At 44.4% G+C, this 13871-nt stretch overlaps 1 protein-coding gene across 1 annotated transcript; it reads left to right on the top strand.

The window, feature by feature from the left end:
• The first annotated feature begins 7 nt into the window (after positions 1 to 7).
• Positions 8 to 13505, top strand: LOC102299298 (interleukin-10 receptor subunit beta). The gene is made up of 6 exons (XM_042225385.1): positions 8 to 149; positions 5943 to 6127; positions 7699 to 7853; positions 11189 to 11339; positions 11423 to 12873; positions 12994 to 13505. Exons 2-5 carry the CDS (start codon positions 6052 to 6054, stop codon positions 11713 to 11715), a joined length of 675 nt encoding a protein of 224 aa, XP_042081319.1. The 5' UTR covers positions 8 to 149; positions 5943 to 6051; the 3' UTR covers positions 11716 to 12873; positions 12994 to 13505.
• Positions 13506 to 13871: the final 366 nt, after the last annotated feature.

A 13871-nucleotide genomic window follows, 5' to 3' on the forward strand; every position in this document is an offset into this window, starting at 1 on the left:
TGTCCTGCAGGTGGAGCCGATGGATCCGAGGTGCCGCCTCCTCAGAACGTCATCACGAAGACCTTGAACACCAACTACACGCTGAGCTGGGACTGGCCGCCGGGCGCTGCAGGGACCCACGCCGTCACCTTCACCACGCAATATGTGCCGTAAGTCTGAGAATCACGAGGGCGGGGCTTATTTACCTGTCAGACGGTGGACACAGGGGGCGTGGTCCACCTGAAACATGTTTTCTTGATTCAGGTTCAAACAGGTTTGAGCTGAGAGAAACTAACTGTGAGCCAGCTTTAAAGTCAGTTACCATGGTAACACAGAGCGCTGCTGAGAGGGAAACCAGCCCTGAGTAAAGAATGACATCATCAATGGAGCTGTGGCACCGGGATTCACCATGGCGACGGGCCGCTGTGGTAACCCCGCTAACAGCTGATGGAGTCGCCTTTCATAACATCTGTCGTTACGACGACGCCGTGAACGTGAACATTTCAAACCTGCAGCGGAGTCTGAAGTTCAGCTTCTTTTCCTCCTGGCGGCTGAATCGCTAAAGATGTGAAACTCCTGTTTCTGTAAATAAAACCGAGCTGTGTGAGCGATGGCTCCTCTGCTGCTCTTAACATTAAACGTAGCCTTCCTCCAAATGGAGGCTCTGCTCCTTATCCCGCCGTTGCCATGGTGACCCATGTTAGCGGATGGGACTGGGGTCAGGCTGATATAAAACAGTTCTCCTCAGATAATTTTTTCCAAAAATTCTTTCTTACATTATCAGTAGTTCTCATCGCACTGATTTGTGTTCAGTTGGTCTCCTTTCTATTAAGTTTGATTCTAATTAAACTTATAATGCTGTTAAAAATCATCACAACACTTCTGACTCGCAGTCACGGATAAACTTGCGTCTCTCTGTTTGGGAGTAGTAGATAGAGCGTGGATGCCGAGAGGAGCTCCAGCGTCCCGACTGTTTCAAACAGACAGCCTGAAGTGTTCTTCAGTAAACTGGACTACCCGACAGAACAGAGGTAAGTTAAATGTGTTTGTAAGCTAATCCGTAACTAACGTCCTTAGCTAGCTAGCTAGCAGAAACTCGTTTTGTAAAGTGCGTTTAGCTAATCCGAGCAGGTGAATGAATTTACCCTGACTAAGGAAATGAAGAGAAACGCCCCGGGCCGCTCAGTTACTAACTAACTACCGTTACTGTACTTTTAGACTGTAAGAGCAACAGGACTCTGCTTCAGCTCCTGTGCAGAGCTGATTATTAAATATGTGCAAACAGCAGCATGTTTTCTGTCTCCTGTCACATCTGTAAGGACAGAAAGACCAACTTATAAAAAAAAGCTTGCACTTCAGTAACCCCCATTAATTATTAATTAATCATATAACTGTACCAAAGCCCAATATTTATGTGCTGATACCAACTACGGCCACTTGACAGCTTAAGTTAAAGTGTATGTTTAATTTTTCCACTTATGACTTTTGTTTAAAATATTCAGGTTAAAAAAACAGTCTGAATTATTGTTAGTGAGGTATGTTCACAGTCACGTGCAGTATTCTGTACAGCTTAAATCCTTGAGGAGAAATAATTGAAAGCATTAATGTTTGTTTCTCAGTTCTCAGGCAGCAGGTCACACACTGCTGATAACACCTCCGTGTGTTGTGACCAGGATGCAGCAGCAGACTGAACCAGGACTCAAACCTGCTCCATCATCTCATCTTTGCAGATGTCCATTTATACAGCACCGACAACTCAAAGGTGAACATTATATTGGAAAATCTGTTAGTATATAAGGCTTATTTTAATAAACAGCTCTCTGTCAGCAGAACTGTAGAACTGAATAAATGTAAGAGAAGAGCTTCAGATCCTGAGTGTGTGAGGACAGAGAGGATCAGCTTATTTCAGATTTGAGGATAAATTTATATTTCAGTTTGTCGGTTCTGTTCTCTTTGTGATTACAGGAGCTGCCTCAGATTCAGACCTCAGCACCACCCAGTGACAGCAGACAGATCATCCATCATGTTCACATGTTAACTGCAAAACTAATGACAACAAGGTTAAAGCACCACATGTGCTGTCAGTGAAAGCTGCAGCTGTTTATTGATAAAGTTAAACACTGACTGTACTCAGCTGCATGAAGAGAACATGATGTTTTCTCTGACACAATTAAATAAAACCCGATGAAGGTCAAAGGTCGTCACTTGTATGTTGAACTAAAAACTTGTCGTCTGGGATCCTTTCACTGTTTTTTGCCAATGGTGTGTTATTTACCATAAGCATCTACCATCGCAGAGTCCAGAGCTGCCTCCATCCTCAAAGACCCCACACACCCCCAGACTGTTCACTCTTCTGCCCTCGAGACGAAAGTTCACAAGTGTGAAATCCAGAACATCTCGACTCAACAACTCCTTCTCCACTGCTATCAGACTCCTGAACAGCTGACCTATTTTAGCAGTAATAATAATTTTTGCACATCAGGTCATCTCACATATCAACCAGCATATTAAGGTCATAGCTCTTTTAATACTTCAATTGTTTTGTCTCCATTCATTTATCCATGCTATTTGTATTTTATCTATTTGTACACATTAACCAGCATCTGTGTGTGGACAGCAGAGAAAGAAAATGCTTTTCTTTGCACACATGACAACAAACGCTTTGAACAGACAGCTGTGGGTGGGTCCCTGCTCGACTGGACCAGCACTGCAGCGGGCATTATTCATCTCCACAGTAACTGTCAACTATAGACCTTTTTGAAGAAACAGTAACAATAAGTTGAATAGTTTTCTTTACCTGCATGGCTCAAGTACAGCTGCCAGCTTTTGGAGGTTTACCAGCTCTGATGGAGTTAAAATGACCAGCTCGTGCTTTTGTTTGTCTACAGCAGCAAAAACAGCCTCTTGATTCTTTAGTAGAGAGAAACCACATCCAGTGTTGAACTCCACCGTGTGGAAACATCCTCTGTGAGTGGCTCTTTCTGTTGCCCCAGACTTGTTTGCTCCTGGTGTAGTTCCTCCATATTAGCAGGTGCTGTCTGTAATCTTGCTTTTCAGTGTCATAAAGCTGTTGAATTTTACTTGAAATAGTCTTTCAGGCAGTTGGAAAGTTGGACCACCTGACGCTAACTGTAACACATGTTCTAACCCCCTATCTTCTCCCACTGATAGTGGTCTACAGCCCAGAGCAATCCATTGTGTAAGTTTGTCCAATGTTGACTTACTAGTTTTGGTCCTGAAGCCAGTCATCTCATCAAGTTTGGGCTGCCGACACCTTTTGTTGGTACTCGACTGGTAGCGCTAACAGCTCCCACAGTTTCTGTGCCCGCTGCAACAGGTTTTGCATTTAGATGGTACCATAAGGTGGAAGTGCTTCGGTGGTATCCAAACTCCTTTTTGCACAGTTTGTACAAAACCACGCTTTTATCAAGGCTTCTGCTTGGTAGTCTTTTGAAATGAAATCTGCCTCCAATCACTCCTAGCAACGCACTTTCTTATGACACTTTAGCTGTGTCCAATTCAGGGACCGCATGCTTCGGAGTGGGCATTTGTAGACCGATTGTGTCACAGCGACGCGACGAAGGGTGTCCCAATTCGAAGAGTCCTCAAAATGCGGTTGACAAATGCGCCCTTCATTTCCCCAGATTTGAAGGCTGGGTCCAGTGTAGCCTTCGTGACCCAATCTATCCCACAATTCATAGCGTGGTGGTGGGTGTGGATATTTTTTTCGGAAAAAAGTGGCAGACGGCTGAAGCGGAGCGGCCGAAGAGTAAACTTTTAAAAGTAAGTACTGAATATGACGTCACTTATTTATGTTGTTTAATAACGAAGAACATTAAACATTCCTGTTGGCCACATGTCGGCAAAGTTATGTGACATTAGCAATGTTTGTACTAACTTGGTTTTAAAGCCTTTACTTTATACGCCGTTCAATAGTCGACCTTAATCTTACAGAGAATCTGATGATTCTGTGGATAATTAAAGTCAGTCATATATCCACAAACACAACAAGCTGAAAGTCAGTGATGCTGCTCGGTTTGCAGTCCTGAACATCACGGCACAAGCAGGATTCACTGCACTGTTAATGTTAGCTGTGTTATATTGCTGCCTCTGTTCGGTGGTGTCGAGCCAAACGCACTTTAACGTGTGTTTGAACGAGCTGACGGTTCACTCGTTAAGCTGAAAGAAAGATGCTTTAATCACAGCAGTCACACATGTGTCCACTGCACCATCTGGAACTCTTCTTGTTTACACTCGTAATAACACAAACACTAAATCCTCCTGTTTGTAGCAGTGTGTACACCTGAGACTGTCACCTGTCTGTCTGTCCTGCACTCTCTCTCTGTTTCTTTCTCTCTGATTGTGGAATAAAAGTATGAACATGTGTTTATAAGTTACACTTGTGTTTGAATCCTGCAGCTTATCACACATTTGATGTCCATGTGTGACGACTGCAAGTGTCCAGAGTGAGGACAGACTGAGGGACCCACTGCTGCACATCATCTGTGAGGCTTTGCACCCCTGATGATCCACCAGGACAAACTCAGCAGTGTGTGAGGAAGAGGAGGAGGAAGAGCCAGCAGCAGCTGACAGATGGAGAGAATAGACAGACTGTTCCCTGTTTGTGAAGGACTGCTAGGAAAGTTTAACATAACTGTCTGTCTGAATCAGTCTTATTAGGTAATGTTCAAATAATGTGATCATCCCAGTGTTTCCAGTGTGGGAGAAAGTACTCAGAGTACTCAGGGCCTTCAAGTTACACACTATGAAAGGCAGCAACAAGTTTAATGTTCAGAAACCTAAAGTCTGTATCAGCAGCAGAATGGAGCTAAAATAAATGTTGGTTTCAGTTCTATGAAGCTTTGAGTATTTTGGATCAGTAGCTGCTGTGTTTGTTGCATCATATTGCTGTAACTGTTTATATGCTTTATATATTCTGAGCTAAGTTGATCTATAGTGTTACATCATATTCTATAAGGATGTTATGTGTTTGTAGACTTTCTGCCCAGTTTGACCCATTTAGCAGACGTCAGCCTGTTTAAGGCTCTGATATCTATTCTGTGTGACTTACAGCAGTTATGACATGGTCTGATTTTCTCACCCAATAAAGGAATATTTCATATATCAGTCTACTCTTCATTCTATCAGACACAGTTATCACAGCTCGTACATTTGCTTTTTACACATATATGTAAGCATTGAGCCAAATTTAGTAATGCAACATATTAAACGAACAATATTTGGGGGACTGACGTTTTCTCCTTTTTTCTTCCTCTCTTTTTTTCTGGGGTGTGTTTGCTACTATTTTTATTTGTTTGTTTTTGCTTGTTTCTTTTCCATACCTTTCTACTGTGCTGCTTACACTAACAAAGTGCGCTGTCAGTCTTCCCTTCTGTTTTTGTCTTTGTGTTTTGTTTCTTCTTCTCTTTTTGTCTATGGGGTAGTCACTCTTCATTTTGTCATTTTATTGTATTCTTAAGTGTTCTTGTGTGTCTTGAAAGGCGCTTTTAAATAAAATGTATTATTATTATTACAGCTCGTGTCCCGGCTCGTGTTTCTCCTCTCTGGTTTCACTGGAAGTCATTTGAGACGTTTATTAACCACCTGGCCTGCCATCATGTGATCAGATAAAGACCTTTTAACTCCTCGCTGGTATTTTAATACGAGTTTAAGTGTAAGTCAGAGTGTGCTCCATGCCTCAGAGAGCCGTGGAGCAGCCTTCCTCTTCGCAGTCTTCCTCCCTCGTCCCCATCATCCTGCTTCCACAGGCGTTAACCTCCCAGCCCCGACCTATGAAACAGACACGTTTACTGAAACACGGCTGCTGTGTTGCTGTTGTAATTTGACTTTATTTGAATGAAAGCTCTCCCTCCAGACCCGCCGAGTATTCGGGGAGGAGCGAAGACAGAACACAAAGAAAGAGCAGAAGGGTTTAATGTGTTCTCATGTTCATGTCTCCTCAGGAAGCACCAGCTGAAGAGGAAGACTCCAAACTGGATCACAGCGTGCAACCAGACGTCACACCGGTCATGTGACCTCACACGGTTCAAGCTGTTATTCATCGGCAACTTCATGCTCCGGGTGCGAGCCACCGTGGACGGGCGGCACTCGGAGTGGGCGCAGAAGACGTTCTGCCCCTATGAGGAGGGTAAGTACTTGGCTTTCCAGGAAGTGTGACGTGCACATGCTGCAGCAGCGTATGAGCTCACAGCCTTCGCACTGTATCGGTGCAACAGCCGAGAGCTGCGCTCAGCAGAGATAACGATCTCCAGCTTCAAATATGTCACTGTGAATCGTGCATCCATGTGTGAGGCTCTCATCGCTGCAGTAAATGAACCAGAATCAGCCAAGCAGTCACAGAAAGTCTGTGCAGGTGTTCACTAGTGATGTGTCCTGCGTGTCGGTAATGTCGGGGGAGTTTTGGTAAGCGCGTATCGAGGCTTGCTTTGATTACGTATGCAGTGACGTTCGAGGCCTCGCGGGCAGTCCGTACCACGTGACTGATTCAGGAACTGGCTCGCCGGTTTGCGCCAGATTCGAAATAAAATGGGCAGCAAAACACAGCTGATGTGGAATTGGATTACGTACGTGCTACATAGCTACTTGAGCATTTCTTCTTCGATGGAACCAGCAAGAGATTTTTTTAAATCTCATCTCTCCTGATAAAGTATGCACACAGTAATAAATATCATGATAAGCACCATAATATAAGTAAACAACACTACAGATCCTATAATCTGATTTCTGTCTTTCAGTTCATTAAAAAGTGAAGCGCCACACACTAGTTTGTGTCATTGTCCAGATGCACATAAGCATGATTACACAGTTACACAATCATACCAAAACTCTGTCCTGATAGTTTCCACTTTCTCTTTTGTATCAGACATCCTGAGACAATATTCGGGATAAATAACCATGAAAACAATTTATTTATTCCATTTAGAGGTTTACTCATCACATCATTATAATCACAGAGCCTGTTTCACTTGAATTGTCCACTTGATGGCGCAGTAGAGCAAATGAATCATCGCAATGCTTCGAACCATGAGTCGACCAGTTGGATGGAAGCTTCAGTTCATCACAAGGCTTCATCTCACCATCAGTAGTGTTCATTACACATCCTGGGACCTGAGCTCACCTGTTATCTGAACCGCCTGTGTCTGAATCATTACTGCAGGTATTTGCTTACCTGAGCCGTCAGTTTGTTCTTCCTCACATCTGCAAATATGCAAACCGTGCAGCAGAGCTCTCTGCAGGTAGACCAATACAACGTACGCCTGACGGCATGTTGAGGATTGGTGAATGAGACCATTTGGTGGCTCTCAGAGAAGCTTCCTGAGATCAGGATGGTCCCCTTCAGCTCCGGTTCAGACTGTGGCAGCAGCTGTGTGGGGAGTCTGCAGTTATGCAATGACTGCTTCAGCAGGGGACGTCTGAAGAGCCTCGCTGAGCTGAAGACGATCAGAAATGAAACCCTGAGCGAGCTTTTCAGCGTCTCAGAGCTCTCGCCGTCGCTGACTTCAGTCCAGTCAGAGTGAAATCCTGGTTTCTGTGTTTCTGTCTGTGTCCTCAGTGAAACCGTCTGCCGTCATGGTGGGAACCTCCCCAGCTCCAAGCACACTGGCATGACAGAGCTGTAGCACATGGAGTGGACTGTTAGAGAAGCTGCAGCTTTGATTTTGTCCAATAAAAACGTCTCTCCACATCTGTCCCCCTCAGCCTTCATCGGTCCACCTGATGTGACTCTTCATGTCACTGGGACATCTTTGGAAGTCAGCATTAAAGACCCAGTGTTCAAGCATTCAGAACTGAGGGAGGCGTACACCTCGGCCACCTATCACATCACCTACTGGAAGAGCAGCTCGAAGGAAGAGGTGGGAACGCCGGTTTGTAGTTTTAGCTTCTAATATTATTAGAAGCTAACATTATGCCAGCTAATATCAGGCTCCAGTGTCCTAAAATCACACTTTCCCTCTGATAAACAGTTTGATTACGTTCTCATATCACACGAGAGTTTGTTCACAAAGCGTCTGAGTGCAACAATGTTAGATGCACAATAAAGTTTCATTAAACCAGCTAAAAGCAGCAGAAACAGCATTGCTAAGGACACTTAAGCATAAGCTCAACAACTCATGGCTGAGCTTCCCTGACTTGCACTGGCCTCCTGTCACAGAGCTTCACAGCCTCTTTCAGATTAAATAAAGGTGGCGGCGTCTCGCCCACCAGTGACAGCTGAGGGAAACAGCACTGACAGCCTTCCACAGGCTTGGAGGTGGACGCGGTCCAAACAGTAGCAGGAATACGGCCACAACCGTTATGATGTACAGTCCAAATTTCATGTGTTTGATCTCTCATAGAAGCATGTTTGTCCTACAGCAGCCACCGTAGTTAGAGCTACGCACTTAAAGTGTGAGGGGTATCTTAACAAGGTTCCAAGTAGAGCTTCAGCATGCAACAAGAAGAAATGTGACACAAAACAACACTTGAACTGAAACAGGCTGTTTTACACCAGTTTAGGACCACATGCCTTTAAAAAGCCAAATCTGTGCAAAAATGTGGATTCATTTCATTTTCTGTCAGGTGGTCACTGCCATGATGTTCTGATGGCAAAGGCAAAAAGACTTTCCCTTGTTGAACGTGGTCGGGTTGTTGAAAGGCAGAGTCTCTCGCAGCACGCCATCGCTGCTGAGGTGGGACGCAGTAAGACAGTCACTTGGAATTTCTTAAATCTTAAATAAATTCTTAAATGATCCTGAGGGTTATGGAACAAAAAAGTCAAGTGGAAGACCCAAAGAAACGTCTCCAGCACTGAGCTGCAGGATCCACTTGGCTGTCCATCAACACACTGGACGATCCTCGACCCAAATTAAGGCCGTTACTGGTGGCGACTGCAGCCCCATAACCACCAGACGGCATCTGAGACTGAAGGGCTTCAAAAACAAAACACGTCTTCAAAGGCCTCGTTGCCTTGGACACAACAGAACTGACCGTTTGGACCAAACATGGGACGTTGAAAAGTGGAAGAAAGTTTTATTCTCTGATGAGAACAAATGTAACCTTGATGGTTTCCAACATTACTGCCATGACAAGTAGATCCCACCTGAGATGTTTTCTACGCCCCACAGTGGAGGGGGCACCATAATGCTCTGGGGTCTTTTTCCTTTAGTGCAGGGGTGTCCAAACTCTGGCCCGCAGGCCAACTGTGGCCCGCGATCCATTTTTAATTGGCCCGCAAGTAATTTTATAAATAGAATAAAATATGGCTGCACTTCAACTTTTGCCTGAGTGTATTGCACTTCTTATTTTTAACACCAGGGGGAGCTGCTGTTGATCAAGGCAGTTGCTCCACCAAAAAGGACAATCACAGAAGAAATTTACCCCAAGTTACTAAACATGGCAGAACCAAAGAAGCGAAAAGTAGAAAAGTGAGTGCAGAAAATTTCAGACATGGTGGGAGAGTGAATTCTTCAAAGAATTCAAGGAGAAGTGTGTCTGTTTGATCTGCACTGAAACTGTGGCAGTTATGAAAGGATAATGTACGACCTCATTATGAAACCAAACATCAGGCCTGTGCATCTGGTGCTGAGCCAGAGCAGACATTAGCTCTCCTGCAGGGTCAGCAACAGTATTTATTTTGTGCTCAACAGGTCCAGGAAAAGGCTGCGAGAGCCAGCTATGAGGTCGCCCAACTCATCGCGAGACATGGCGAGCCTTTTTCAGATGGAGACCTCATAAAACACGGCCTCGTTAAAGTCACCGAAATAATGTGGAAAAAGTGCAGAACTTCAGCAACGTCAGCGTGTCCAGAAATCCAGTCGTGCGACGCACTGAAGACTTGTCAGCCAACATTAAACTGCAACTGTCTGATAAAGCTGTGCTTTTGATTTTGACTCCATCGCAGGCGATGAGAGCACCGACGCCACAGACGCCGCACAGCTGCTAATCAAATTTTTTTTGCGGGGAGTGGACGAGAGCACGAGCGCTTTAAAAATATATCCCACAGTACCCGTGTGTTAGGTGCACATGCTTCAAATATCAATAATGCGCATCTTTCTGTCACTACCCTGCTTTTGCGCACCACTTTATGTGCGTTTTTCTTGTTAACACACAGAGCAACTGATCAGCAACACATCTGTTAGCTTGTTATTTAAGTTATTGGGATCGAGCCCAATAACTTAAATAACAAGCTTGAAATGTACCCGTCACATCTTTATTGTTTTTTCTCTGTGCTGTAAATCTTCTAAGAATAAATCCGAGGCTGTTGTGAGAACGAGCTACCAAAGCTTTTTCTGAATAAATCAATAAAGATCCATTTATCCATTTATTTAATCCATTTATTGTGTGAAGCTGTGATGAAGGCAGTTTTGTCTTTAATTATATTCAACAATATAACATATTCGACCACTTCTAAGTGATTTTTCTAACTTTAATACACTAAAGTTAAGGTTATATTCCTAATTTCTAGTAAGTGGCCCCGCCTCTCCTATATTTTTTATGTATGTGGCCCTCAGTGAAAAAAGTTTGGACACCCCTGCTTTAGTGGAACAACGGAGCTTCAGGAGCCGATGGCTGTGTGCAAATGTTGCAGAGAACATCCCTCATTGCTGAGAGCCCTCGTCTGTGTGGTAACCACTGGGTTTTTCAGTAGGATAACGTTACAGTACACAATGCAGGACAAAGGACTTCTTCCAGGAGAAAAACATCACTCTTCTGGACCATTCTGCGTGTTTCCCTGATCTAAATCCAACTGAAAACCTTTGGGGATGGATGGCAAGGGAAGTTTACAGAAATGGAGAACAGCTTCAGACAGTAGATGTCCTTCATGCGGCCGTCTTCACCACTTGGAGAAATGTTCCCACTCACCTCATGGAAACGCTGGCATAAAGCATGCCGCAACGAGTCTTTGAAGTGATCAACAATAAGAGTGGAGCTCCTCATTACTGACTTCATATTTGGGTTTACCTTTTTTGAGGTGTGGTCCTAAACTTTTGATGAGCTGTAAAACAGCCTGTTTCAGTTTAAGCGTTGTTTTGTGTCACATTTCTTCTTGTTGCATGTTGAAGCTCTACTTGGAACCTTGTTAAGCTCCAGCATGCAAAATACGATTTTTGCTAATTTTAAACTGGTTTTAAACTTTTGATCTGTATTGGGTCAAAGAATAAAAACAGATACTGAAGACCTCTGACCTCCTCTCTGCTGCCTCCTACAGGTAAAAAAGATCCTTGAAACGAGGCAGGACCGAGCGGTTCTTAGTGACCTGGACCCGCTGAGCGAATACTGCGTCCAAGTCCAGATCATCTATAACAGGAACCCCAGACCGGGCGAGTACAGCGACGTCGTCTGTGAGCGCACCGGTAACGGTAGGCAACGCCGTCAGACAGCCGTCACAATCGCTCAAGGTGTCGCTGATGGGCTCACCTGCTGCTGTGTGGTTTTCTTACAGTGGATGCAACTCTGTGGGTGGCGGCCGTGGTGGCGTTTGTGGTCATGGCCATGGTGGCGGCTCTGGTGGTGACTCTGGTGGTCTACTGGAAACAAATCTCCAAGTTCCTGTGCCCAGAAGTCGTGCTGCCGCCACACTTTGAAGAGGTGTGTGTCCTGCCCCCTCCGTCTCTGCTGCCTTTCAACCCCTTCATCTACCCAGTCTCGCTGCCCTCTGAGCACTGCGACCACGTCAGCATCGTAGCAGACCACAGGACTGAGGATGAGGAGGAAGGAGGGTGCAGCACAACCTGATACCTCACAGGATGGGGGCTAGGAGGAGCAGGAGGAGGTGGGATGCACTTTAAAGACTCTGAGAATTGGCCTCTGACTGTGAGGTTTTAGAGCTGTGAACTCTGCAGCAGTGAAGTGATGAAGACGAGCAAGAACAGGTGAAGCTGGCCCAGGTGAAGCTGGCCCAGGTCACGCCGCAATGCATTGTGGGAGCACGCCACCGTTTTAGCAGGTAGCGAATCAAAACAAACACACTGTGTTGGAAGGAAGATTGCTATGAACCATACTTCAAAGCAGCTCAAAAGAAAAAGGACGTTATGGAGGAAGATTGCATTGGAAGTGTGGACCCGTATGAAACACAGCTGTGGAGTAGAAACCCTGAACCGCTATTGACTTAGCTTAGCCTGATCTATTCTCGTTCCTTGTCTGTGGAGTCAGCGCGTACACGGCGAACCAATTTTGCCATTATAAATCTCTGGAGGCGCACATCCACCAAGGATCGGGTACAAGATTTGGCAATTATTAGACTCCACGTTGTCAATATGTCAAACAAAGGTAAGTCAGCTCGAGTACTGCGAGTGAAATGCGTTTGATTTCCCCGAACATTCAAAGTAGTGCAGCATAAATTCATTCATGAGGGGAAAGTAGAGTGAGAACATGTGGAGGCTGTTAGAGGGAAAACACAGTGCGTTCACACTGAGTAAAGTATTCTGATTGTATATTTTACAGTTTTGTACTGTCGTTCTAAAATATCATTAAATGTACATAAGTAGACTGATTTTACATGTCAAAGGTAAAATAACATCACTAACCGTATTTTTATGCGGGAGGTATTTTCTGTTATTTTACGGTTGTATTTTGGCGCCCCGGCTGCCGGAATATTACCGGTTTTTTTTAACAGTGCACCCTACTTGAAAATGGAGGTAAGTTCAGTAAAGTCCTTATCACGTTAGAGTGCACACTTCCAATTTAAATAGTGCTCTTCAAACACTTTCAGATAAGACCCTTCTCAAAGTCTAAAAAATTCAGGAGCCTAATTTTCCATGAAGTGTTATTTTTTAATTATTCAATAAATAATGTTCGATTAAAACCTATGACTGTGTTTCAGGGAACGCTGAGGACTACTGCGCTGTTTGCTCCATGTTAGATGCTGACGCTGACCGCAGCATGATTGAAATGGTAAAACAAAAGAAACACATAAGTCTTAGTATCATTACTTGCTAATCATGTTTAAAATGTTGACTAATAGTATTCACTCAAGAGAATATGAGTTTTTATTTTTCGCGTGGTGTGTCCTAGGATGCTAAAGGCGTGTGCTGCTGAACTTGGAGAGCCGCTACGAGTCTTCAACCTCCAACAGAGGCTGAGGTCTTTTAACATCTGCAGGAAGCTCCTGAGGATGTTTGACCAGTTGGTGGTTGAAAAACTCCTTTGTCCCACATCATCAAACTGTTGAACTCCTCTCTGGAGGGGAAAGCGAGGGGATACAGGGCGGGAACAACTGAGCTGTAGTGCCTTTTCACTGCGACTCACTCAAATGTGGAATCCACTGGTATTCCCATTTATCCATATTATATATTCTGCATTTATATATGTGTTATATGTATATATGGTATATTTATGCTTAAATCCTTACTCTCATTCCCCTTTATTGCATCTGTAACATGCAACTTCTGTCGGTGCTGTGCTGCTGGAAACTACATTTCCACCCACCTGAGGGATTAATAAACTTTCATCTAATCTACTCTTTACGCTCAGCAGAGCACAACAAACCACAGTCTGATCATCCAACAACAGCTGACACAGCAGAATATCAAGCATTATATAATACAGAGGTCTCCAACCTTTTTTGCGCCACGGACCGGTTTATGCCCGACAATATTTTCACGGACCGGCCTTTAAGGTGTCGCGGATAAACACAACAAAATAAAACTTGTACCGGTACCGAAAAAAAGAAGATTTATTCATAACACACGTAAAAAGACCCAGGAAAACCGAGTAAACGATAAAAACGATAACAAAATAACGCTGAAAACCGATAAAAACCCTGAAAACCAGACATTTCACACCTGAGCCTCAACTCTCGCGGCCCGGTACCAAACGACTCACGGACCGGTACCGGTCCGAGGCCCGGGGGTTGGGGACCGCTGATATAATATGTAATGAGGAGGGGGCTC

Source organism: Haplochromis burtoni, unplaced genomic scaffold (genome assembly GCF_018398535.1).
Source record: "Haplochromis burtoni strain Fernald_Lab_line unplaced genomic scaffold, NCSU_Asbu1 Contig_170, whole genome shotgun sequence".
NCBI lineage: Eukaryota > Metazoa > Chordata > Actinopteri > Cichliformes > Cichlidae > Haplochromis > Haplochromis burtoni.